At 36.6% G+C, this 27,960-nt stretch overlaps 1 protein-coding gene across 1 annotated transcript in view; it reads left to right on the plus strand.

The window, feature by feature from the left end:
- Positions 1–27,960, plus strand: part of LOC117292354 (caskin-2-like) — a 74,068-nt gene that overhangs the window by 779 nt on the left and 45,329 nt on the right. Inside the window, exon 2 of the mRNA XM_033774377.1 lies at positions 14,142–14,193. Coding sequence (XP_033630268.1) covers positions 14,142–14,193 — 52 coding nt within the window. The remainder of the gene's footprint in view (positions 1–14,141; positions 14,194–27,960) is intronic.

A 27,960-nucleotide genomic window follows, 5' to 3' on the forward strand; every position in this document is an offset into this window, starting at 1 on the left:
GAGGTTGAGACTGAGAGACAGGCAAGGTAATAAGTTAGGTAGGAAACATTTCTGCACCCTGCTACCACTTTTTAAAGGATTGTTTTGATGATTTAATGGAGGAAGGACTTTATTTCACCTTTAAAGATTTTCCTCTGGAGGAATTAGTTGCTGAAATGCTAAATACTTTTAATGTCGCGAGTTGTAGACAAAAGTACTTTTAAGGAAATTAGTCAAACTTGACTCCAGGATTTGTGATATAAGGTTAGTTTTTTGTTTCTCTTCCATTCAAATTAACATTGAATCAAAATAGGCTAAAATATGAACAATTGCCTGACTCCTCTGAGGTCTATGGTTGAATGAAAAATCACCTTGCCAACTTGCATCACATGGAACACAAGAATTTAGAAAGATAATCAAACGTTATGTAGTCCTAAGTCCATTTTTCCGCAAGGTGCCAGAAAACATTTGAATGTAAACTCCCAAAACAAACTGCCCTTCAACATTACAAACACCATCACAAAAACATCTGTAATACTTATGTAGGGGGGTTACACCCTGAGGTAAATAATAGCCCTACCCCAACATTAATCAAACAACACCATCAACAAACTAGTGTCTTGACACCTCTATGTATGTAAGGACTACCCTGGACTGTCACAAGGTGACTTTCACAAGGTCAATCCAAGAATCCATCTACAAACACACATCAAGTCATTTTAAGCTAACTAGTACTGGGTTGTTCCTCCATGATCAAACATATAAAGTGGACCATTTGGGTCAATGCGGTAGAGCTCTGATCAAAACACGTACCCAACCCCCAAATCTCTGTCATACTGTCTAACAGATTCAGTGATAATCTGATGAAAAACTTGGCCCTGAAAAACCGACTGTTTACAGCTAGCTCATGACTTCTGTGCATTGGGTCTGATAGTTCTTTTCAAACGCTAACAATGCCTGAAAAAAAGTAGTAAAGATTAACAAGAGAAAATTCACCTTGCCTCATCACATTAATCAAAGCGTACAATACCTGACAGAAATGTTTATGAAATCAGTAAATAACACAAATGGATCCAAACCAGTTAAATCAAACTTCAAGTTCCTATAGCGGTGTTTTAGCCAATTGTATTTTTTGGTTCAATAGGTTTGTTTGTTATTTCATTATTTATGCCAAACAATGTGTTTGGACCCTCCATATAATAATGACAAATGGTAAACAGCTCTCTTGTAGTTTTTAAATTCTAATAACTTCCTGTTTATCCTTGTTCCTGTTAATGTCGTTGTTTTTGACCTCGTGATTACTGAGTTGGAGTTGATTGGCCTTTCTCTTTTCAAACTACTTGGGGCCTACTTAGTTCTCTTTCTGATGTAGATCTTGGTAAACAATGTGAAACCTTGGACCTTCAGACCTGTGTTTTTTCTTCCCAATTTCACACTAAACCATTAGTTTAATATTGACCATTCAAGTTGGGCCACAGTATCCAATTTACAAGCAGGGCCACAGCTTATGTAAAGCCAGGAGTGTGCCTAAACGCCTGCAAATAGAATAACAAATATACAGAAAGCCTGTAGTGTAGGCACTCACACTCTAAACGCAGAGCTAAATGCACTGCAATAAAGTTTGTAATAATTGGATTGCATCTTTCTGGACCTTGAGACAAGCTTCAGACTTGTTAGTATCGGTAATAGTTAGTACAACTCTTTAAAAACATCATAAAAGTATTATTCAGTTTACCTTGGATTTTTAGTTCTCCAAAATACTGGTACCTCGTATTGAAACATTAAACACACAAGTTTGAAACTTAGGTTAAGGAGCCAACGCACTTTCGTCATTATGGAAAGAAGTTAAATGCGGAGTTGAGGCAAGCTCAGGCTAAACTGTCAGATTTGTTCTCAACTTCTCAAAAGTCTTTCTTTTTTTTATATAATGGAAAGGTATTTATAATATAAATGTAAAAGAGTGGTGACTCAGTCTGAAACAGCCTTTTTAAACCTTCCAGGATAGCCACGTGATGAAAGACCTCCCCTTCGGCTAATTCCTCTATTGCACAGTCCATGGCCACCCTGCCAATTTTAAACGGCTGTTTACTTGTGCAAGACCTCGTCACCACCCTTTTTATTACCTTATTCAAACTGTTTGGGGATCTCTGGGTGCCATTATGTACATTGCCTTAGTGAAGGAAAACCAGATTGTGCACCTATTTTATTTACTGGGCCCATTTATTGGACTAATTAAATGTCAGAGACTTGTTACTATTATTTATTGTTATAAAAGCAAACTTCAGTATTTTTTTATTCCCCAGCAATTTGCAAACATTGTACTTGACATTGTATAATGACAGCATTGTTAAATTGACTCAAATATATTCTGAACAGTGCTTATTATTTCTAAAGTTAATTAAATGTGCAGACCTCCTAACTCCTTTAAAACATGCACAGACTTTTTCAGTTGGCCTTGTGGACTGACCAATATGCAGGCTGATAAAACATGTTTGACTGCAATGCAAATGTTGACAATAAAACATTGAAATTAATGATTGACATTTTAATGCTCAAAACCTGCCTTGATGCAGTGAAACACAATATTAATCAATACACCTAATACGTGTACAGGGACAGTGCACCTTTGTTTTATGATTTGTTGTGTATGTTGTTTGCAATATTATAGTTTGAGGGTAGTTATTTGTAGCATGCAATTATTTCCATTGTATCCGTTTTATCGGTATGCACATTTTGTTTGCAAAGCAGTTTCTCCTTTTGCTCTACGGCACCTACCTTTTCAAGGGGCAAGGCAATGACCAGGTACATCAAGGCAGTTCGCTCCATCGTCTGTGAAGTATCAGGCCTGATAATTAATTTTGGTACTTTTGATGATTGCAGAGTCTGACAAGCTTACTATATACAGAATCCATTATTTTCAAACCAGGGTGTAATCATAGAAGGACTGGAGTGGGTGACTGTGTTTGAAAGCATGCAACTACCAATGATACATTGTCATCATTCATGAATAAGAGATACTGTCTATGTGTACACTGAATGCAAGGTTACCTAGCCAGTTGCTGTTCTAAATTTGAGCATTCATAATGAAGTACATTGCTAATAAGAAACACAGAACCATGCAATGGGGGCGGATACCTCAGTACAGTGCAAATTATCTTGATTTCTTTCATGACTCATAATAAACAATAGAGAACCAAATCAAACAAAGGGTGATCAAGTGGTTAAATTGAGCTTGGGTTGACTCTATGGGTTGACTCTATGGGTATACACTAGACAGATGGTTGAATGTGATCATATCTAATCATGCGTATTGAACAAGTGTCACGCTTGTGTCATGCGTGGGCTTCATTGTGTATTTTCATAAAAGTTAATTTATTATTAGAAATCATAAAATTTATTATTACAATATTGAGTTGCATTTTGCATGAGTTAACGATTCTGGTGTACCTAAACAAAGCAGTCTGAATTTAAGGGAACTTGGCCTCTATAAAAATAACTTTACAAATAATAAACTATAGTACATTTAGTTTTAAACTTTGAATGTCCTCACAATATTGAAAACACTGGATTGTATTTTTTCTCATTTCTAAAAAAGACACTGCCCCTTTAAGTTAAAACTAGAAGTTTTCAAGAGTTGAATCCAAGTTGACTGGTGGAGCCATGCTGTGTGCACAAATCTTGTGTATGGTATCAGTATTCATACTGAGAAGCACTGTATGGATTAAAATAAGATGCAGTTAACTGAACAGTGAAAACACTTAAGTTCACCGATGGTTGAATTATTTAATTGAAGGACTTGGCGTAATTCCATTTGCTACTAAAACCAAATTAAATCAATTCTGAATCTTTGAGTGTACTTTTTGGAAGTAGGGCGCACTTGTTTTTCTTAGATGTAAACATTGAAGAAGAAAAAATGAGAAAAAAATGACTACAGTTGAAATTTAACTTGAAAGGTATTGATAGTAGGGGTTTTCAAAAAAATGAAGTTTCAACATGCAGTACTTTGTGCAGTTCAAGTAAAATCAGTCTGCATGACACATACCCATGTGCTTGAAAGTAAAAAGTGCTCATTGACAATACAGTGTTGGAATGTTGACGTGAGGAATGGTGAGTGCTAGTGTGTAGTGATGTGATAGAGTCAAGTCATTTTACTAGTACCCCCCAAAGAGAAGACCTATGACAACATCATGCTGGGCTTGGGTCATTCTGTCATGGCTGCTCAACAGAATCTACCTTGACAAGAGCAACATGAATGTTTTACTGACAGTCATGTTACAAATCCATCTCAGAAAACATGTATGGAATTATCTTGAGGTGCTACATGATTGACTGCGGCTTTTGTCTTTCTCAAGTTGTCATCCGATGAACTCAATAAGATTCTGATCTGGATTAAAAGTTTGTAAAAATTTAATTCATGTTCTCTGGAAGTGGACTGCTGATTGATTCATATCACCAGATGTGATTGAAATGAGCAGTATTTCTAACTTTCAACTGCAATATTATTAAAACTCTAATGAAACAGGCAGTTGTTGGCTTCAGTGTTGTTTTAGCCTCAATACTGAGACTTTAAAACACCAAATGACAGCTCTGTCAATTGAAGCCAAATTGTTCTTTTTGCTTCTAGGCAAGTTGGTTCTTCTGAACTCTGTCAAAGTTAATTTGAAATCAGCTCAATGCTTTTCTTATTAAATTCAATTATTCTCTCTATTGTCAATCTGTTGTAACTGTGCAAGTATACCAGAGTCAGGACTTTTCCCTACTGTTTCCTACAGAGAGTTCTACTGAAACATTTGAAGTGGCTGAGAGAAAAAAAAATCAGTGTTCCACTTGCTTTGGGGCACATTAGTTTTCAACAATGCTGTATTGCCTTCTTTTGGCCCAAATGGACAACCTTTTTTTTTAAACAAGCTTTTCTCTTAAACCTTTCAAATTAAGTGAGCATCTTGTTCTTGCTTTATGCAGTGAATGTTGGTTTTACCTCAACACTCAGTTCACCCCCATGGTTCAACATCCTTAAAAACACATTTGATAGTCCGATGTTTTTAACAAGTATTCTGCCCTTTATTGATAAAGAAAAACAATACTACATCAGTAATTAAATTACACTCCATCGATGCGTTGATTTCTGCACACTGTATGTTTACTATCCAAGTGAATACCTTCTCAGCCACAGCATCTGCTTCAATGGAATGTCCCTATTATAAAATCCATTAACAGAGTTGATCAGCCAGTAAAGTCTTCTCATAGCTGAGAATTTTACAGACCTATAATTTCATTCCTCCCTGGGGAAATTTGTTATTTTATTCCATAAATAATTACATCCCCTTTACATCCTGAAAATAATAACATCCCCTACATCCTGCAAAATGTCATGGTATATTTTAAAGCATAATTTGAGCTGCCTCCCCTGAAAATTTGCTTTGGAAAAGTAGGGTGAGTGGTGCTTAGGGATAGTACTTCAACTATTGAAGGTTATTTGTTAGTACCTAGCTAATCAATTGTTAGTACCTAGACATTGGATTGTACACAGTCCTTGTACAGAGTACGTAGCCAATTGATGTATGTATTGTACAAGTAGCTTATTAATTGTATCAAGTATCTAGTATAGCCAAGTTTTATGGAATTCAATGTTGATAACAATAAGATTGGTCTCCCTCAAAATTCACCGCTTTTAACAATAAAATATTAATAGATGTTAAATTTGCATCTGGGATAAAGTATAAGTTCAAAGGTAGTGTGTAAGTTAGTAGTGTGTCTTATGAATTACAATAACTCCCACATAATATTTACAGTTGTTGGTCTGCAATGTACGGAATGTCACTGATCTCCCAAAAAGAAGAAGATATTTCTGCAGCCTAATCATGCATAATATTTAACACATTTATGAAGCACGCTTCTTTTTGTTGCAAACTCTTGAATGTATTGGGGCTTGACCATGTTTTACAAATGACACGCACAATCCTTGATTGAAGTTGGTTTGTACACATTGGCCATTATTTGAAAGCGGAAACAACAGGTGTACTTACATTGTATATGAAGAGGATACACTTGAGTGGGATGCGGGTTGGGTGCGTATTACCTTCACATATCAACCTACATGTAGCTAGAATATAAATGAACAGCCTTCAAACCTACAGACAATGTGTAGGTGGTGATAATAAACATTGTATAAACAACGTGGGATTAGAGCAGTGTTCCATGTCCTGTTGGGCAATATAGACACCAACAAGTAGAAATCGTTTGCTTGATTTATTTATGATGAAATCAAAGATATGTAGCCCTATGGCATTTACATTTTTGTTGTTAAAGGTCTGTTTACTGCTAGAATTATTCAAATAGTATCAACTATGGCTGTAAATTCTAATGGGATTGTTAAATTCTATCAGCCAATTTTACCAAATATATCATATGATATTCAAGTACAGTTAATTTTTATATTCACTATGTAAAATAGCAACAGCAGCAGACTTCATTTGTGAAGAGTCCTGAACATGAAGGATGCTGGATGTAAAAAAAGTAAAGCTCAGCTACAAATGTGAGACATCTTGTGAGACTGTCTTCAGAATCAAGACCTGGAAATGTCATCAAAAGTACTCCGTGTCAAAGGTGTTTCTCAGGAATGGAAATTTGTAAAGTGCCACTTTACATTATACTAGAGGAATTAAGTATTTTTGAACAACTAGTAGTAACCTATCATAGCATGACAAAATACCAGCACACTCTTTTTAAACCAAGTTGTGTCAATTTATCGAGGTAAGTAAGTCAAGTAATCAGGATTTAACTAATTTTTAAAATGAATCTAATTAGGCATTTGGTATGCTAAATGGTTACATTCTGTACAAAAAAAATGGGCGTACATTTATTATAAAAACAGTCCATATTTATGTTTACAAAATGAGTTTTAAAAAACTACAGAATTTGAACTAAACCATGCTCTGAACAAATGGAAGGTTTAATTCATGCTTAAGAAAATAACTCAAAAGAATAAATGAGGGATAAATATTAAATTTAGTTGCAAAAATTGAACCAGACTCTCTTGCTACAAGCATACTTTTTATAAAATGAGCAGCTTCTTTTTGTTGTTAAAGTAAAGGGTTGCCATTGTATAATGGTTGGGCCACTCACAGGGCTTGAAATCGCTACTTGAAGCTAATGTATTTAAATCCTAGGTTCAACTCCTGAACTTTGGGATCAGACAGGGTGCAGCAGGGGCACCAACAATAACCCCCACAATAATAGCATGTCATTCAAGCGTGACAATGGGATTTAACTTGTTTTTAGTTTTTTTTTCATAGGCCCTGAACAGCTCCAAAGGGGGGGGGGGGGGGGTTCAATTTGCAGTGTGTGTCAGTTATATGCCAATCAGTTCTGCTTGGGGATTATTTTAATGCTTCCTGCAGAACACAATCTGTTAAGTAAATATTTTCTGGACAGAGGCCCAGTGAAAAAATGATAGCATTTTGACCAAATTAATATTGCTCTGTATGCTTAAGGGTTGTTGCTTTGCAGGTTGTGTCTGTTGCTTGGTTTATTACTGAGAAAGTTGGTACGTGGATATAATAATTATAACAGAAAAAACACTTACACAGTGCCATAGGTCATTGAACATATTTCTGTGAAGAACTAGGGGTGTTTGGGGAGGGGAGGGGGGGGGGTAATTGTGTCTCTATTTGAGCACAGTTCATCCATCATGTCCATAACATGTTTTGCCTAGAAATGCTATTAGTATCACTTTGATATTTAACTTTCCTGCTAGAAAAACATAAAGTATCTTAAGTTTAGTTTTTTACATTTTAGTATGTAAACACTACTAGAAAACCACTGGGAAAACTCTGCCGAATGATAATAAAACCCATATTGCGTGAGGCCAGATATTAATTATTGAGGTTTTTATGATTAATGACATAGTTGGTACATGGGAAACCATCTCTTTTGTGTAGATCTTCAAATGTCGTATTTAATGATCAGTGCGCTTCATTAACCACTGACAAATCGGTACACTCGCATCATAACCAAGAAATTAATTTTCTCTGGGACACAATCTTCACTTGAGATTTGGAGATCTGACTACCCTTGGGGTAGAGGAGTTAATAACATGAGTTTTATCGGCTTAGCTTGAAGCTAAATGTGGGTCGGCAACGAGGGAATGGTTAAAGAGCTACTGCAGTCACGATCTCTGTAGCAGCAAGCGGTGCGGTTTGACTATAGACGGGAGAGCCTTATGGCAAACATGCTGATGGCTGTATCAGCTTGATCAATTCAATCCTGCTCAAATTAAAACCTACACATTCAAACTGTTGAAATGTACTTTGTATTAAAAGGTTGCCTGCATTAGGGCTGTCTGTAATTGTCTGGATTTCACAGTACTTAACAGGGAGAAGGGGACGGGTTTGGAAATTGTAGACTCAACTGTACGATATGTTACTTCGTTTCTTGTTCCATAGAGGCATGGAGGCCCATGATAGAGGCAACTTTAGAACATTATTATTATAAAGCAATCACTCATTAGGATGACATGTTGGAGGAATAAATAATCTTGTGAATACATGATACAGGTTTAAACAGGCTGTGATGTTGGAATGAAACCAACAATTTGAAGTTTATGTAACTGATTGCAACTGTTATACATAGGACATGATGGCAATTAATTAGGTTGCAGATTTGACCTCAATTATCTGATAATGTAAGAGGGAACACGGAATATAAATTGTTTAAATATCATCACTGATAGCCAAAATTTAAATTAGTCAGAAGATTTTCAATATTTTTGTCTCTAGGCCTATGCCGGTAGCCCGGTACATAGCAACCGATGCTCCCAATTACTAATAATTTCAAGATGCAATATGCTTCCACTGATACTTAGCATTCTCCAAGATGCGTATGTTACTGAGCCAACTAATTGCTTGTAATAGGATTATGCACGATGAATGAAGAAGCTCCCATAGTGCATTGCAATGGATTAAATTCATTAACGCTACCTTGATGCAAACCATGCGTGCAATCTTTCCATCCAACCAACTCTTGCCAGCTTATTTTTTTAATTTACCGGGAGAAAAGTTTGAGTAGCTACGCCAAAATGTCATCATTGAATTATTCATGAATTTAAATTGATTGATTTCTGTGCGGACAATTTCAGCCAATTAAACAAAAACAGCTGATTGAATTCTTGAGTAAAGCAATTAGTTGAAATCAGTCGCTATAATTAGTTCAGTAAACCTCATAAATAATTGACATTTTCACATCAAGGTGGAATTTGTAATTAAAAACAATTTGTAATGTGAAACATGTGTCCATAGGATAATGTATTGACGATGTATACTTTGTAAATGGAATAGGCATCTTCACTTGAGACTGTCGGTCATTATGTGCACATAATTGCTGTACTACATTAATACACAGACTGCCAATTTCTTGTAATTTCTTGATCCAGAATATGGTCGTATAATAAAATTACTTGGGAGGGTTCTGTCCTGGTTGGGTTGTGGATAAGACACCTGCGTTTCACATAATGAATAGAGGCACATGTAGTCATACAATGTAGTCAGGCTCCTAGCTTGGTGTTACAACTAGTCCAGTAATGTAGCTTTCATTGATTATTGGGTAATGCTGATAGGAAGTCACTGTTATGTTTGGTTTATGGGCCTAGCAACTCTTTGCATAGAATATTACAACTTTTTCTATTTAGTCCTCGTTTATTCGTTTTTACCTTAATTTTAGACTTGTTTCGTTTTCATCGAATTAAAAGATAAATCAATTTATCTATCTTGATTTACTGCCAATTAAGTTCTAATGCTGAGTGTTTTTCATTTGCAGTTAGGATTGGCTTAATTTCTCCTATACGTAAAACCCAACACTTTTGGTACTGCTACCATTTTTACAAAAAAAAACACATTTTTTAAAAGCAGTATATGAGCAAATTAAGTGCTATTTCTTGCTTAGTTTCTGGCAGGAGAGATTTCAAAGACTAGTTTGTGACTTGACATGTCAAACAGTACACTTCATTTTTTCACACATTGATACTAAGTAAAACCTTGAAAGATGCAATCTTTATGAATGTTATTATAGGGAGACTTTGTTTGGACTGATTAGTAGTCCAGACAGGTCTGCCCTTAAAGGGCAAGTATGATCCAGTTTATTCTGTCAAATATCACTCATTCAATTGCTGCTGGAGAGTTGATCATTGTGCAATATTTGTATTTTTTTCCCATAAATTTTACAGACGATGCTTTATAGCATCCACCTTTTGAATATTTTAAAAGAACTATAACACTATTTTCAAAAGCCTGAAGTTCCAATTTCAAAATGACTTGCCTGGTCATGTTCTTGAAATTTAGCTGAGACATTTAATTAAGTAGTGTTTTTTTCAATGAAGACTGCATTTCAGACAGAATGTCTGAATGAGTTGTACTGGTATCAACTTTAAACCTAGATTGTAGATTGACAAGGCTGTGATATTTTTTTACTTTTAACAAAATACCTGCACCTTGTATAAGAATGATACTGGTACAAGCTTTTAAAAAACCTTACTAGACAAAGATGTGAATATATTTAAATGTACAGCGTAATACAACACATCTCATATCAGAATGCTTTGTACTGCTTCTATAAAACCTTGCTACACAAAGCTGTGATATTTGTAGTACATGTATGAACAACATCCACATCTTTAAACCTCATCTGTAATATCACCTGCATATTTCATAATTCTAGAATAACATTCTGTCATCAGAAGACACTGCTTCTTGACCTGGTGTGCCTTACATGAGTACCACACACCGCAGCACCATGTAAACACTGGGTCATAAAACAAGATTTGATTACAAGAATAGTTAAATGATTAGAAATTAAAGAGTGATTATTGATCAGCTGATAAATAGTCATGTCTTTACTCAACATCAAACTAGGTTGAAGCTATTTCAATATGAAATTGTAGGCCAACAGCTGGTCTTCAAGGAGATCACTAAACATGTCTACGCTTTGAAACAAAGTGTCTGTTCTTTACATACAATTATACCAGGCCCTTTCACTATGGTTACAGTAAACCCAATTTGTTAAAACAATTAACTTTAGGGTTTACATCATATAACATCACCTACATGTAAGCCTTTTTCGCACTGTATCTCATACTTATCCCCATGGCATACATCCCTGGGGAAGCCCTGGGGAGAACCTGGGAATTGTTTGATTCGGCAGCAACCCTTTCACACTGACATACCTCACCTAGTTCCCTAATCCAATTCAAGACTACCCCAGGGTTTTACTGCTTCCCCTTACTCCAGAGCAGGGGTGGCTACTCCCTAGGGTATGATGCTCTTTTGTCAGGGGTAGATCAAGGGTAAAGAGATCCAAGTGTAAAAGGGCCGGCTGTCATTCCCTGGGTTTGCCCCTGGGAATGCTATGCCATTAAATGTACAGATCAGAAATTAATGAGCAACAAACAAATGTCACTGTACATGTATACATCATGTGCTATTTTGGCTGGTACAGTGGTAAACGGTCATTTCATGGTATTTTTTATTTTGTAGGATTTAAATCATACCATGATGTTCACACACTGTAGTTGTACAGCTTTACAGAGATACTGTATAAATATAGAGGGTATTTGTACATCCATTGAAACTAAAGTGAGAACATACATGTACTGATGTCCTGTTTTTATTATTTAATCCGAATCACATGATTTAATTGATTGCCATGACCTCTCTTGGGAAATTTATATTTATTGATTTGTTGAATATTGTATTCATCCAGGTTTATACTGATTTGTTTAATAAGTGCTTACTGTACGTGTAGGCCTATATGTGATATTTTAAACCATTAAACATTTATTTGCGATTGAGTAAATTGATATTCTCAAATGCAACTAGTGTAATTTTGTTTGAAGTGAATGGCTAATTCTTTAGTTTTGTAGTAAGCGGTTGTAATATTCATAGTGTCTTTAATGTTTTGTTTTCAAAAAATTATGTGTAATACCAAACCTTAATAGATAATGGTTTACAGCTAGTACTACATGGTTGCTACCTTGGACAAATTACACAAATTAACTCAAATACACTTTTTAGGATATCAAACATCACCTTTATTACACCAAAAATGTCATGGCATTGCAAACAACATTTGGTGCATTCAGGAAAGGTTTGTTATACTGTGACAGGTGCCCTTAAAATACAAGGAGGGTGTAATGTAAAAAAGTGCAAAGAAAAATGTAACATAATGGAAACAGTTGTGGGAAGCAATCAACCATGCTGTTTGTTGAAAGTTGTTTTTGAGAATTCTGCGTCTGTGTTTGACTCATGATGCATGACCGACTGGAATTGCATTCTGTTTCTACATATTTATGATTTCAATTATTGTTTGGTATCTTACCTCCATGAGTTGAAAAATTAAAAATGTTTTGTTGAAATTGTAAAAAGCCTGAAATAGTTCAGTTGTGGGGTAGTAAGTGTAGGTGTTTATTATAAATGGAATGTCCAACTAGTATTTATAGGCACCATCACACAATGATATTGCAATAACGATAAGAATCTAGGTCAAGGAAAGGCAGTAACACATGATGAAATAATTGTTTAAAGACAGTGGACACTATTGGTATTTGTCAAAGACCAGTCTTCTCACTTCGTGTGTCTCAACAAATGCATTAAATAACAAACCTGTGAAAATTTGAGCTCGATTGGTCGTCGGAGTTGCGAGATAACTATGAAAGAAAAAAACACCCTTGTCACACGAAGTTGTGTGCTCTCAGATGCTTGATTTCGAGACCTCACATTCTAAACTTGAGGTCTCAAAATCAAATTCGTGGAAAAATACTTCTTTCTCGAAAACTTCGTCACTTCAGAGAAAGCCGTTTCTCACAATGGTTTATACTATCAACCTCTCCCCATTACTCGTTACCAAGTGGGGTTTTATGCTAATAAATATTTTGAGTAATTACCAATAGTGTTCACTGCCTTTAAATGTGGAAATTATGTATAACTACATACAAGTTTTAACAACATTTTTAATAAGTTTCTTGTCCTTGTACATATTGTAGAGTCACAACACTAAAACAAAATTAATTATCCCAGATCCTACAAATTGATTTACCTGACGTAGGCAAAAGCTTATTACATTCTTATTCAAATTTACATACTAGAATTTAATGTTTTATGATAAATATTGATGGCTTTACACAATGTGGTTTTCTTATACATTCTAATCTGTCTTAAGAGTTTTAAAGCCAAGCTCATACTTCAAGAAACACTTGTAAGAAACTTGAACACATGCAACCATTTCTCCAAGGTCTGCATTGAGAAGCAACAACAACCCCTAGTTACAACCCCTGGTTGTACATTATGCTCCTCTTCACATTTGCCTTCTTAGCCACACTATAAGAAAACAAACATCTACAGGGACTGAGATCATTTACTGCATCATTAGTCAGAGTCTGCAACAGTTGAACCTCTTAACATTCATGCTATGCCATCACTCAGTTGTTGTAAAATGGCTTTCAGAAAGCATTATTTGTAAAACGCATTATTTGAAAAATGCAAATTGGAGTGGATGGTTTGGGCTGTGGTGTACTTCCTTAGCTGTCATTGTGTACCTATTTGTTTTTATAACTTAATTCTGAAAATTCTTGTCTTAGGCATAAATAAATAAAAATGTTATGTTGGCGTAACCCAACCTACCCTAAAAAAACGGCCGACCCTAGATATTTTTTCAAGTGAAGAAATTTAGTGTTAAAAATCTATTAAAGACATAAAAATAATTAAAAAATCATCAAGAGTTAAAAAATATATTATTTGTTGTGTGTAGCCTTGTTTTCTTTTGTTATCGCGTATACTTCCAGCTTAAACAATTAGAAGACATGTAATTTTTGTGGCTGGGAGGGGATTAAAAAAAAAAAATCCCTACCTACATGTACCTCTACCTACCCTATTTTGGGGGCCTGTTACGCCAACATAACAAATATATTGTTGTTTTACCTTATCATGTTTTTTTATTTTGGTATCAGTATTATGTGAGACCACGTTGCTGTCTGCTATTCAATTGTCCATTATCTGTTGCTGTACAATTGGGTTTCATTTTTTTATTTTTTTTATTTTTTATACCTGATGATTAAAGCAATTTAATTCAAATCATTCAATTTTTAAACTAGTGTTTTATTTTTTCCCTTCTTTCAGAAAAGCATGGCACAATCAAGAAATCGTCACTGAACTTCCAAGATGATGATGGGTATGTATAGGATTGGAGATTTATGAATAAATAAAGTGTTATGAATGAGAATAAAGTGTTTGTGTTTTTGAGTTAAGGCTTGATGAATAAAATGTTCATCTTTAAAAAGACGAGTCTGACTACAATTGCCTTCCAACCATTCTGCCATCCTGCTGAGAGAACATGACTGTAGGCAGACTGTTAAAGTTCAAGAAGCTAAATCAATTAGACAGCATCCAACCTCTTGTTGAATAAAGGTTAGCAAGACAAACTGTGCCCAGCATCACAAACATTTAAACCCCTCCTCTTTCTGGAAAGTAAAATTAAAAGAATTCCAATTTATCTTCTAATACTGCTGATCTTGTGATGTCATTTGTCTTGGACATTTGATGCGATTTCCTTCAGTGTATAGAATAGGATTGGGTTATTTTGACTTCTGACATTTATGGGAGATCCAATAATGTACAGGTTGGATACAAGAAAACAAATTAATCACAATTAATGGTTGTACCAGCCAACATTTATTGCAGTGGACTGAACACACCATTCTCTTTGAATATTCAGAAGAATGTTTCTTTGTGTATATATTATGGGCAGGCTTTTGCAACACTATTAGCTAGTAATTGTTACATACCTATTACCTGAGGGATACTCAAGTGACATTCTCCACTTCCCCAAGTGCAATATTTGTGTGTGAATGATGACCAAATGAAGAAAACACCCAATAATCTTAAAGATTGCCATTTGCATCATCTACATGTACTAGACTACACAATAAATATAGGCTCATTGTTAAATTGTTTTTTCTTTGTAGTACTTAAATCTATAATAGGCACAAGTTTCAGCTGGATACATTCTTTGCTCTGCTGAGAAACAACAAAAGACTGTCACAGTATTTTCAAAGGAATGTTGAATCCATTCATGTTTATTGAGGTGACAGGGGATAGCAACTGCATCTCTTGGCAGCAGACTTGTCGGAATGAACCCCAACCATCAGGAATCTGAGAAACAATTCATGTTTTTCTAATAACCGGAGGACATTTCAGACTAAATAATTGTACAGGATGCTCACTATACCATTATCATCTTTATAACAAGTTAGCTTTCATAGAAATTAAACCATTTGTTTTTGGGGTCGTTACCCAACAATGACCTTTAAAATGACCTGATTTTGAAAAGTTTACCATTCAAGGATGCTGTACAGTAGATAGCAATAAAAGGTGTCATAATGGTTCAACAGACTCAAGATGATACAAACCTCGGCCCACAAATGTCTTTACTTACAAGGAGTTCATATTGTAATGATTCACAGCTTTGCCAGATAATTTGCTACACACACATTGCCTGTTTCCTTTGGGGGAAATCCCAGGTGATGTTTGTACTGGTCAGTCCAACAAGATCCAAGTCTTTTAAAGTATGTCCAGTACATAGTTAAACCATGCTCTATGGTTTACCATGCTCTATGGTTTAACCATGCACTATGGTTTAACCATGCACTATGGTTTAACCATGCACTATGGTTTAACCATGCTCTATGGTTTAGCAATCCTCTATGGTTTAACCATGCACTATGGTTTAACCATGCACTATGGTTTAACCATGCACTATGGTTTAACCATGCTCTATGGTTTAACCATGCTCTATGGTTTAACCATGCTCTATGGTTTAACCATGCTCTATGGTTTAACCATGCTCTATGGTTTAACCATGCACTATGGTTTAACCATGCTCTATGGTTTAACCATGCTCTATGGTTTAACCATGCACTATGGTTTAACCATGCTCTATGGTTTAACCATGCTCTATGGTTTAACCATGCTCTATGGTTTAACCATGCACTATGGTTTAACCATGCACTATGGTTTAACCATGCTCTATGGTTTAGCAATCCTCTATGGTTTAACCATGCACTATGGTTTAACCATGCTCTATGGTTTAACCATGCACTAAGGTTTAACCATGCACTATGGTTCAACCATGCACTATGGTTTAACCATGCTCTATGGTTTAGCAATCCTCTATGGTTTCAAAATGAATTGGTAAAGTCTGGGATGTGAATTTATGGTCCAGGGATGAATTCCAGAATGCTAAATGGTTTAGTCAGTCCGAAGTTTAGCCTTATAAGGGGATCAGGACCCTGCATCATCAGAGCTTGGTCGTCCAGGGCATCTCAGTCAGAGATGGGACATGTCCTGTCAGAATGGTACAGTGGCAATCTCTTGAAGAGGTCCATATTGGAAGCTGGTGTTGATGTCATTAGTCAAGCTAGTTATTTCATCATCGTGTACCAATTATCATGAAAGTGAAATGTTCATGAGCCTTTATAGAAGAAATAGATTGAATATAGCATTCCCCCAAATCAACAGTGGCAATAACAACAACAACAACTCAACATCCGTACTGAATGAATAAATTACTTGTTTGTGTATGAATAATTTAATTCTTACATGTATATCAAGGTCTGAAGAGGTAATATGATTTTCGCATCACCAATGTATGTAGGATGTGTACATATAGGCCCATTGCATACTTAGTGCTTGCTGATGCATCCATAGCAAATCTTGAACATTTTAGAGCAACATTCTGTAATCTACTAGAAAGTAACAAAATCTTGTCAATTAAAAGAATGTTTTAGTTGGCATTCATGATGGCTCATCTTCTAGTAGATTAATTTTGTTCTCACTCACTTTTCTATTTTGAGGCCAATTCACTCAGCTAATAGTAATACTCACTGGACTTGTTAATATATTTATGCACACTTCATCTGAACTGTAAACGATTCCCTCAACAAAACTAATTGTCTCCCTCCCAAACATCTCAAATATTCATAACTTAATCTCAGAAATGGAGCGTTCATTTCACGCAATATTCATCAGTCAGACTCAGATATCCTAAATTGCTTGACAATGAGCTCCCTTGGGCGATATTCTCCAGGGTATAGCCTGGCTCATTCACTAGAACAGGATATAACCAGGCTCATTCATTAGAACAGGGTATAGCAAGGCTCATTCACTAGAACAGGGTATAGCAAGGCTTATTCACTAGAACAGGGTATAGCAAGGCTCATTCACTAGAACAGGGTATAGCAAGGCTCATTCACTAGAACAGGGTATAGCAAGGCTTATTCACTAGAACAGGGTATAGCAAGGCTCATTCACTAGAACAGGGTATAGCAAGGCTCATTCACTAGAACAGGGTATAGCCACGCTCATTCACTAGAAGAATACGACGGATCGGCATCTATGTAGGCATCATTGATCCTTGATAACACCTTTGGCTTCTTGCTTATAATATGACTATTGGTGTTGGTTGTGTGGGTAGCTCCAATTATGATGATATGGCATTGTGTTTAAGTAGTAAAGAGCTACAACAGTCTAAAGCAAGCCAATTATACATCGCAGATACCAGTTCCTCACTTGTGGTTAATATCAACCCAACTACCTGTACCAGTAAATATTATTTGTGCAAATATTTAATGTCTCTGAGGCAATGAGACAAGTTATTGTGCTATCTCTTGGATTGGGGTGAGGGTTTCTACAGGGACTACTCTGAAAAGGTTTTGGGCAAACTCTGACCAAGACTTCAATAAAGTCATCACCTCTCTGGAGAAAACCCAACAGTTTTGTTTATTCATATTGAAATATTGAAATTAATCTTTGTAGATCCATTTTCAGTTTAGGGTAAATTTTGCAGTGAAAAATGCAGTACATAAAGTGTGCCCTTTGTTGTGTGTGCAGTCTCAATAATTTGCATCTTTACCAGTAGAAGATTCAGCTACCATCTGAGCCATACAGTGTAGCAATAATAATGCATAGTGACTACCATCAGCCAAGATGTGGATACATTGAAATGGAAATAGACTTCAAATGGCTCAACTGTGCTAAATAAAGACCTTTTCAGTTTTTAGAGTGAGTGAGAAGTAAGGTGCAATGCAATAGCTATTTTGTAGGACAGTTGGCCCGATAAGACTAGTATTACCAAGGCCTTCTATTAAGACTAGTTTGTATCTAGGTTAATAGGCCTACACTAGACACCTACAGTAAACTGCCTACACTAGACTCCTACAGTAAACTTACAATTGTTACAGTTGAGCTGAGATAATGGACACTAGCTAGGGAGCTCAGACCATATCTGCTTACACGTAATGGGTTTCTCTGCCGTGTAATATCATTGTAAAATCTATCTCAAGATTGTTATTAAATTTTGAAGGTTATAAAAGTAGCTGTGAGCTTGTGCTGAGGTTTTAAAGGAACTGTAACTAAAAATATTTTAAATATTTTAAATTAATCTAGTTATCCTGTGTAGCTTGTACTTAAACCTGTGTTTTAAGAATCAACAATATTCAGCTCATTCTGTACTTTGCCTCTGCTGTACCTTTAAGGAACACACTTGAAGTTGAGCCCCCAAACCAGGGCAATGAAATGTGGGGTTTATTGAAAAAAACTGAGTGTAGATTTTGTGCAAAGCCAATCAGGATTGAGTTGAATGTGAAGCAGCAATGGAGCAATCTTGATGGGTTAAATCAGGCATAGATTGGTAGGAAATCAGCCGGTAATTGCTGTCACTTGATCCATAAGTGAACTCTTGACTGTGAGAATGAGCGTTGTGATATTTAACAATCAGGGGTTAATCAAACGTTATAGCCCAAGTTAATCCTTTACAATAAATACCAGGGTGTCAATTTTTGGTTAATCTTTGGTAAAATGGGGTGGGAAAGCATTAAGGTAGGGGGCCAAATTATACAGTACTGCTTGTGTAATACCTGTAAGTTGAATACAACTATAGAAGGACTAACGCCTAGCTTATAGTACTTCCTGGCAATGCGAATGGGAATGCGATACGAATTTTAACACACACATTTGCAAGGAATAATTCGAGTTCAGTGATTAGTGCTCAACTACTGGGAACATTGGCTGCGAAAACAGTACTGTGACGTCAAATTTCGCATCGCATTCGAATTCGCCAAAAGTATGAACTGGGCTTTAGTTATCTAAATATTGTCAATGGTTTTAAAAATAGAAGTGCAGTTATAACTGTTGATGATAACTTTTGGTTCATAAAAATGATAAATGAGAAGCATGCAATTAAACTTACATGTCAAAAAGGAAATGTTTTGTATCAAATAAAAAAATTAACAAGAGAAGAAATTCAACAAGCAAATGACTTTATTAGGGCAATGCATGCATTATGTGTACTCATATAAGGATGCACAATTTGAACAAATTGTTTTATTTTACAGACCATTCTGTCAGGTTTGTGCAGAGTCTCGGTGGCTTTACCCTAATCTAACCATGATCTAAACGACAACCACGAGAGCCATTTGGATAACATTACAAAACACTTGAGGTAGTTTAAATAATACCCAGAATGCCAAGTTAAAACAATTTTACTGACAAGATTGTCTGGGAAAAATTCCTGTCTTTTGTTTGGCATGGAAACCAACAATTTGTCTCTGTATTGGAAACAACACATTGTTTGAATACCAGGTACAATATTCACCCACATTACACTAGATGCATTCTAAAGAAAATACAGGCGCCTCAGTTCCATAGGTCAAGTTTATAACATGCATTCTTTTCTTTTGAGTGAAGTTACGCATGCCATTAGGAAACTAAGCTGTGATTGCACAACAAAGTGTGTAGAGCAAAGACAACAAACATATTTCTGTTATACGATCTGAACTTGGACTTGTGGAATCTGTTTTTTACAAGCTTATGCTTACCAAAACGGCCCCGTACTCTATTTATTTATTCATGTTTACTCTTACTTATAAAGAAATGTTTTGCTTTACTCCATAATACATGTAACTGTTGTTATTCTTTTATGAGTGTATGGAAATAAATGTATTCTTGAATTGAATTGAATTGAATTGAATTGTTTCAAATAATAAAGTTCACCCAACGGTTAAGAAAGTGATGGATTCTTTGACTTCAGTTTAAACAATATTTAATGCATTGTTCCCTATTCATAAGTTCTTGTTTTAATAAAAAGGGCTGTGTTTGATGGACAATAGTGACCAACGAAAGCCAGCTTTGAGCTTTATGTTGGCGAGTGGCGCAATTGAAATAGGGTTTGGTATTTTATCTAAAAGTTCTAGGTTACTTAAGATAATAATTTAACTTACCATCAATTTGCTGACATTGGACTAGCAGTGGTGCTGTTATATAAACAGTGTTAATTAGGGACACTTTGTCATGGTCATTGTCATAGTCATTGTCACACTGTCCATGCACTAGCTCCACAGTTCAAATAAAACACAAAGCTGTACTTTCAGGACACAAACTAAGTTTAGCATGATCTCATTAAATTGAATGTCTCCTTCAGGTATCATACATGTACATTTATGAACAATTTACCACCGTTCTGTGAGTTTGTCTAATTCTGAAGTAACTACATTTACCTAAGGAGCAAATCTTGTCACTCTTTATGTTGATATTGTAGATATCAAACAGATGTAAACCGTTGACCAAAACGGTGTGCAGGTCGCTTTTAGTTGTGTATGTAAGATGTACATAAAGGCAGATTTTCATTAGTACAGGGGAAAGATGTAGGCCCCATTTACGGCACGCCAGCAATGGATTTTCATTAGTACAGGGGAAAGTTGTAGGCCCCATTTACGGCACGCCAGCAATGGATTTGATAAACGGTGTTGAAAGTAAGACCAGACCTTACAGCATGCTGGAAATTTTCATTACTGGGGAAAATTTGTTGCTTGTATTTTTTGTAGAGCCTTTATATCTAGGGAAATGATCCAGGACCTTAAATAAGTAGTATTGGAAACTACCTGCTGTACAAGAGTGGGCATGTTGATGATATGATGTAATAAGCACTTTGATTACTGCTTGGAAAGGTTGTGTGTGATGAATGGAATAAGGAGCGTGTAAGAGCCAGGACTTCAAGATTAGTGATAACATGTACAAGACCTGGCAGCTTGTAATGTATGGGCAATGTACTTTCATCATAGACTGCATGGTGGACTAGCGGTTGATCTGAATCAGTGTTTACTCATACCATCTAATAGTACACTTAACCAGCTCTAGTCAAACTAATCAAGTATAATGGTCTTTGCTTTTTTCCTTCCAAATTGAAGAAGACAAACTGTGATTGATCGTTAAAGTGAGCAAACGTCAAGGGTTGTTTGACTAGAGACCCAACCTTGGTTGACTAGACAAGAGTCTGTTATCAGGGAATGCAAACCAAGTAAATGTATGGTTAGCAAACTTGCCCTTGGATTCACATCTACTTGGTTGAACATAAGCTGAGGTTAGTCCAATTGTCTTCAATTCAACAAACATTATGCAATGGGAAGCTGGCTCAGAATGTCGGCATTCTGCAACTATACACTGATAGGCATACATGTCCACGTGTATATTGACAGGGGTTCTCCACACAGATGCGTTAGGCGGATTATGTGCAAATTGAGACTGATCAAGTTTAGATCTGAAACCTTTTAAAATGCACTGGGTTGTTAAACTGTAGAGCTTTTAAAACTAAAATATAAATCAAGTAGAAATATTGTGAGGATTTTCGGCTCTCAATGTACTTTGGCCAACTTGCAAAGTTTGGGTCCGGAGTGAAAAATTCTTTTTGAGAACCCTGCACACTCCCTCATACATCAGTGTTAAAAGGGATCTGGTCATGTCATCCCTAATTTTGTGTTTTTCCCCTGAAATTGATGTTATGAATCTTCAATATTTATGTACATTGTATTGGACTAGTTTACAGTATACCCTATGAGTAAAACATGGTGACAGTTTCACAATATATATCCATCTCTTCACACAATTCAATTTAAAATGTTATCAGGATGTTGCTCTTCTGGCCCAAGCCTCTCCCAGCCTCCCTCATCTTCTCTCAGCCTCTCTCAGTCCACAACATCATTTTCTTCATCTCGCACTCTGGCTGTGAAAGTAATACCATCCCATACTGTGCCTCAAGTCATTGATCATTAGCCTAGGCATGTATCTTATATCTACCCATCTACCCAACAGTCTTCCCTAACACATAGCTCCCTTCTAAACCCAGCTGTGAAAACTACAACGGATGGTAAACAGATGGAGGAACCATCTCTGTGGGATGTTTGGATCTGTCAGGAGTCAAGACGGTATGATCACATCTTCACAATTCACATTCCTCTCTCAATTATCACAATTTATGTAGCAGGTGAACTTGAGTTTGCTCACTATGGAGTGAAAGAGAACTGTTTGGTGGTCTTTTAAAGATAGAGTACATCAAATGTATTTTAAAAACTTGATTTTTTAATAATCTGAATGCCTCATCTACTGTGTTTTATGTCGGATGTAAACCTTTGCTCTGCATTAGTTTCTGTATAATACTTCATTTGTGACATTAGCATTTGGTTTGACAATTGCCATCTTGAAGTAGGGCTTTATTAGTAAGGTTATTCCACCGCCTTTAAAAAGTAACAACCAAGTTGAACTGCAGTGAAGGACTAATGTTACATGTATCTACAGAATGTACACATTGTACCTTGTAAACTGCAGTGATTTATAACTTGAAATTGAAAGCATCTTGGTATATGTTGAGGTTGAGTAAGTGTGTGTGTAATTGAAATGATCCATCAAAAGAGGGGGGACTGGAATGGCATTTCAATAATGAAGTCCTGGTGCAGCACTGCATACTGTGAGGAGTTTCAATTAGTTTCAAGTAGCTACAGAGGTCCAAAAGTTACTGAGGAAACTTGTTTGGTAACGGGGTTACCAAAGGTGTGATGTACCCATGTACCCAGTCCTAATTTCAAGGTGTGGTGTACCCATGTACATGTACCTATTTCCTGATCTCACGGTGTGATGTACCCATGTACCCACTCATAATTTCAAGGTGTGGTGTACCCATGTACATTTACCTATTTCCGAATTTCAAGATGTGGTGTACCCGTGTACCCATTTCCTGATCTCACTTCCTAATTTGACGGGATAATGTGCACATGCACACATTTCAAGGAGTGATGTGCCAATGTACAAGTTATCATTTCCTGATCTCACGGTGTGATGTTGTACCCAGTCCCTAATTTCACAGTATGATGTACCCATGTACCCATTTCCTGATCTCACGGTGTGATGTACCCATGTACCCATCTCCTAATTTCAAGGTCTGATGTACCCATCTCCTGATCTCACTGTGTGATGTACCCATGTACCCATCTCCCAATTTTATGGTCTGATGTACCCATATACCCATCTCCTAATTTCAAGGTCTGATGTACCCATTTCCTGATCTCACGGTGTGATGTACCCATGCACCCATCTCCTAATTTAAAGGTCTGATGTACCCATGTACCCATTTCCTGATCTCACTGTGTGATGTACCCATTGTACCCATCTCCTAATTTCAAGGTCTGATGTACCCATGTACCCATCTCCTGATCTCACGGTGTGATGTACCCATTGTACCCATCTCCTAATTTCAAGGTCTGATGTACCCATGTACCCATTTCCTGATCTCACTGTGTGATGTACCCATTGTACCCATCTCCTAATTTCAAGGTCTGATGTACCCATTTCCTGATCTCACGGTGTGATGTACCCATGTACCCATCTCCCAATTTCAAGGTCTGATGTACCCATGTACCCATTTCCTGATCTCACGGCGTGATGTACCCATGTACCCATCTCCTAATTTCAAGGTCTGATGTACCCATGTACCCATTTCCTGATCTCACTGTGTGATGTACCCATGTACCAATCTCCTAATTTCAAGGTCTGATGTACCCATGTACCCATTTCCTGATCTCACGGTGTGATGTACCCATGTACCCATCTCCTAATTTCAAGGTCTGATGTACCCATGTACCCATTTCCTGATCTCACGGTGTGATGTACTCATGTACTCATCTCCTAATTTCAAGGTCTGATGTACCCATGTACCCATTTCCTGATCTCACGGTGTGATGTACCCATGTACCAATCTCCTAATTTCAAGGTCTGATGTACCCATGTACCCATTTCCTGATCTCACGGTGTGATGTACTCATGTACCAATCTCCTAATTTCAAGGTCTGATGTACCCATGTACCCATTTACTGATCTCACGGTGTGATGTACCCATGTACCCATTTCCTGATCTCACTGTGTGATGTACCCATGTACCCATTTCCTGATCTCACTGTGTGATGTACCAATTGTACCCATTTCCTGATCTCACGGTGTGATGTACCCATTGTACCCATCTCCTAATTTCAAGGTCTGATGTACCCATGTACCCATTTCCTGATCTCACTGTGTGATGTACCCATTGTACCCACTCCTAATTTCAAGGTCTGATGTACCCATGTACGTGTACCCATTTCCTAATTTAAGATGCGATGTACCAATGTACCATTCGCTAGTACATTTGATTTATTTCCATCAATATCTTACCACTCAACACTTCAACTTCTTAACTCTTTGAGTTCCTGCATCCACTCTGTCCATGAGGAAAACTAGCAACACAAACATGTATCCAACTAGATCAATGCAATTATCGCAACCATTTCCACCATTCTGGAGGCTCAAGAGTCAAAGCGTGTCGGACATTAATCCAATCTCTAATTCTCAACTTGAATTAAATGGAATATCTTGATGTCTTGGGACGATTTGAAGAGGAATTTTTAGTCAATTTTGAAGTTGCAGATGATGATTAATAGAAACAGTAGTTGAGATATGTGAGTCAATAGGAGCTACCTCCATGATGGGACTACTTGAGATTGTTGTGTCTCTATGTAGTGGGGGAATCATACACCATACCCTCCTGACAAGACTAGTTTGGCTGTTTCTTAAAGGGGGAGAAACACCATTGAAATTGGCCTTGGAAAGTTGCATTTAAAAAGAAATGAAAACAAAAAGATAAAGGTTATTTGAAGCAGAACAGTTGGACTTTACAAAATGTCACTCCAATACCTTTAACAACAAAAGTGCTGTAACTGAAAAAAACTTCCACAGAAACAGAATGGTAAAACTGTTCATACCGTCATAATAGCACAAATCAAACCGAAGCATTTACATTGCAATATATCTTGAATGACTTGACTGTTCCAGATACAGAGGAAGCCTGTAGGTGTGCGTAGTGTGAGATAGGACTGGACTGGAGATCATTGGGTTGCCAAACGTCACCAGAGTACATGTTTCTCATGACCAAAATGTTTGGTAATACAGCCTGTTTCTAGGACATATTGCTTGAGGGACAGTCAGTGTCTTTATCTTTGGTTAGGTTTATTAGTATAAAGGTTACATGCCTGAAGCAGAACTAAGATCACAACGCTTGGTGTTTAGGGGAAGAAAACTAGAAACAGACCTCTATCTCTGTAAATTTGTGTATAATGGTTAACTAAACTCTGCAACACTTTAAATGTACACCATGTATATGTATGTTTAGCAGTTTCAGGCTCAAGCATGTCAATAGTTGTTGAGGGATTGTTTTTCCATAGTTTTCCAGTTCTTTGGTTATTTTGGAAATTACTTGAAGGTTTCTTGATTTAGCTGAAAACTAGACAGTTATTCTGTTTTCTATACCGTAACCAGTTAATTGTGTATAAATCTGACACCCAGTAAAAATGCAATACATTTCCTTGTAAGGGGATGATTTTTTGCTTGAAATTTCCACAAGCCACATCCCTCTAATTTATACATAAACATGGACATGTTTCGTCAAAACTAAATCTTTTTGATGCTAGAACTCTGCCCTAAAAGCACTGTCTGTTTCTGAACCACTGCATGGATGTTCAACATCCTGCAAAACTGAAAACAACTTGCAGTTGACATTTCAGATACGTGCCTTGGACTAGGATCTTCAGGCTTACTCAACCAATTATTCTCAAAGTGGCCAAAATTAGTTTTAGCAAAATGTGTCTGCACGGTATCGTGTAAACATTTGTCAGCCTCCTAAAAGGAATAAGGGTGTTTTAGTGATGCTGAAAATACAGGCCTTGGGGGAAATTGTGTCCCATGCGTCATTTAGTCCAAATCTGATTTTGCTGATGGGTCCTTGTCATCTAAACTACCTCAACTGAGGTATATTCTTACTCTGATCAGGCCCTCCTCTCCCTGTTGGGGTATAAGGGGGAGATCACTACCCTCTGTACTTTCATGTGCCTCTACTACCCTCCAAAGTGATCAACAACCATCTAGGGACTGAATGCTGGTCACTTGGTAACTGTCACACTAGTCTGTAATAATAAAATAAGTACCTTCGGTAGGTGGGGAGTTGTATTCAAAGCTTCTTTAAAAATCCAATACCTCCCCCCACTGGTTGTAACAAATAGGCACCCTGGCCTTAGGCCATATCCTCTGCATTGGACCTGTGCTAACAGTTGACAATGAAGCTTACCTGGGCCATAGTGAACAATATACTGCTTAAAAAGATCTGCTGTATGTAAAAGCTCCTCAGTTTGGCCAAGCCACCATGTTCATAAGCTGCTACATGTATTTTTCTATTCCCTATTCACTTAGCTTGATGAATATTCATTCTCATAAGATCAACAAGGTACCAGACCATTTTCCCTACCAGCCTCACTTTGGCTCCATTTATTTGAGATCAAGAAAATAAACCCAATAATATGTCAAACAGTCTTCAAAGTATAAAGCTAATTCCAATCTATGTCTAGTCTTAGCTCAATTGGGTAACACTTTGGTTAGCTGAAAGCAGCTCAGTATCTTTCCAGTTTTTAATTGACTATGGGAGATTGCTTTCAAAGCATCCCCACTACACGGATATCCATACCTATTTATTAACCGTTCCATCAAATCAAACCATATTGAAAATACAGCGTACCTCAATGGGCTTAACAGTAGATCACCCCTTGTGTGATAGGTCCATTGAGGTAGAGTTCCCAATCCTAGCATATTAAAGTCATTTGAACGCGACAATGTCAATTTATTCAGCTTTCTCAACAGAGACTTAGCGCAAATGAAACTGTCAGCATTGATCCATTAGTGTTTTAGTCATCTCACCATCCTGTATTCTCAGTCTTATTGTTGTTGCTTGTACACCATGGAGGTAGATGCTTGTACTGTCTGTTTACTTACTGGGCTTACATAAGATTGATGTGATATTACTAGTTAGCACTTTACAAAGTCTGAAGGTTCATAATGAACCGCCAATGGGACGCCAAACAGATGATGTTTTGGTTGTTTGGGAAACATTAGACGACAACAAAGGGCTTGGACTGGAGTGTTTGCACTTTATGTAGTGTTCACTTGGTGCACCATTAAAACATTTATGATCAATCAAATATTCTCCTTGTTGCCTTTAGTAGGCTTCATTTACTTCTTATTTCAAAAATGATTTTTTTTTTTAAAACAAAGTAAGTATAATATTTCAGTATATATAAGTAGCATAATGTTCTTGGTTGGAACCAGGAAAACAGCGTTGCACTGATGGGTTTCTGCAGGATAAACAGAAAAATTAATGTATATTATTTATCGAATTAAGATGATCTCGTCTCAGATCGGTATTCCTCATTTAGGATGTTTTCTTCAAAGTCTCAATTTATTATCAAAACATACATTAAGAAATACTTTAAGAATTTCGTATTGCGTCTGAGCTTGGAGAAAAATTCAAATGCGAAATCAACGCCTTAAGTTCATTTCTGTGCAACAAAGTTTCATTCTAGTGAAAAGGTCAGTGTCAAAGTTCACAAGAACAAAAGATTAAAACCCTTCCTGCATTGTAATGCAAATCACAAGTTCAAACAAGATATCATGATGTTAGTAAATAGTGACTACTGTAAGGATTAGGGACTCTTCACTTTTGTCCTGATATGTTTTTATTTTGAATTTTTCAATTGATAAC

The sequence above is a fragment of the Asterias rubens genome, chromosome 7 (genome assembly GCF_902459465.1).
Source record: "Asterias rubens chromosome 7, eAstRub1.3, whole genome shotgun sequence".
Lineage (NCBI taxonomy): Eukaryota > Metazoa > Echinodermata > Asteroidea > Forcipulatida > Asteriidae > Asterias > Asterias rubens.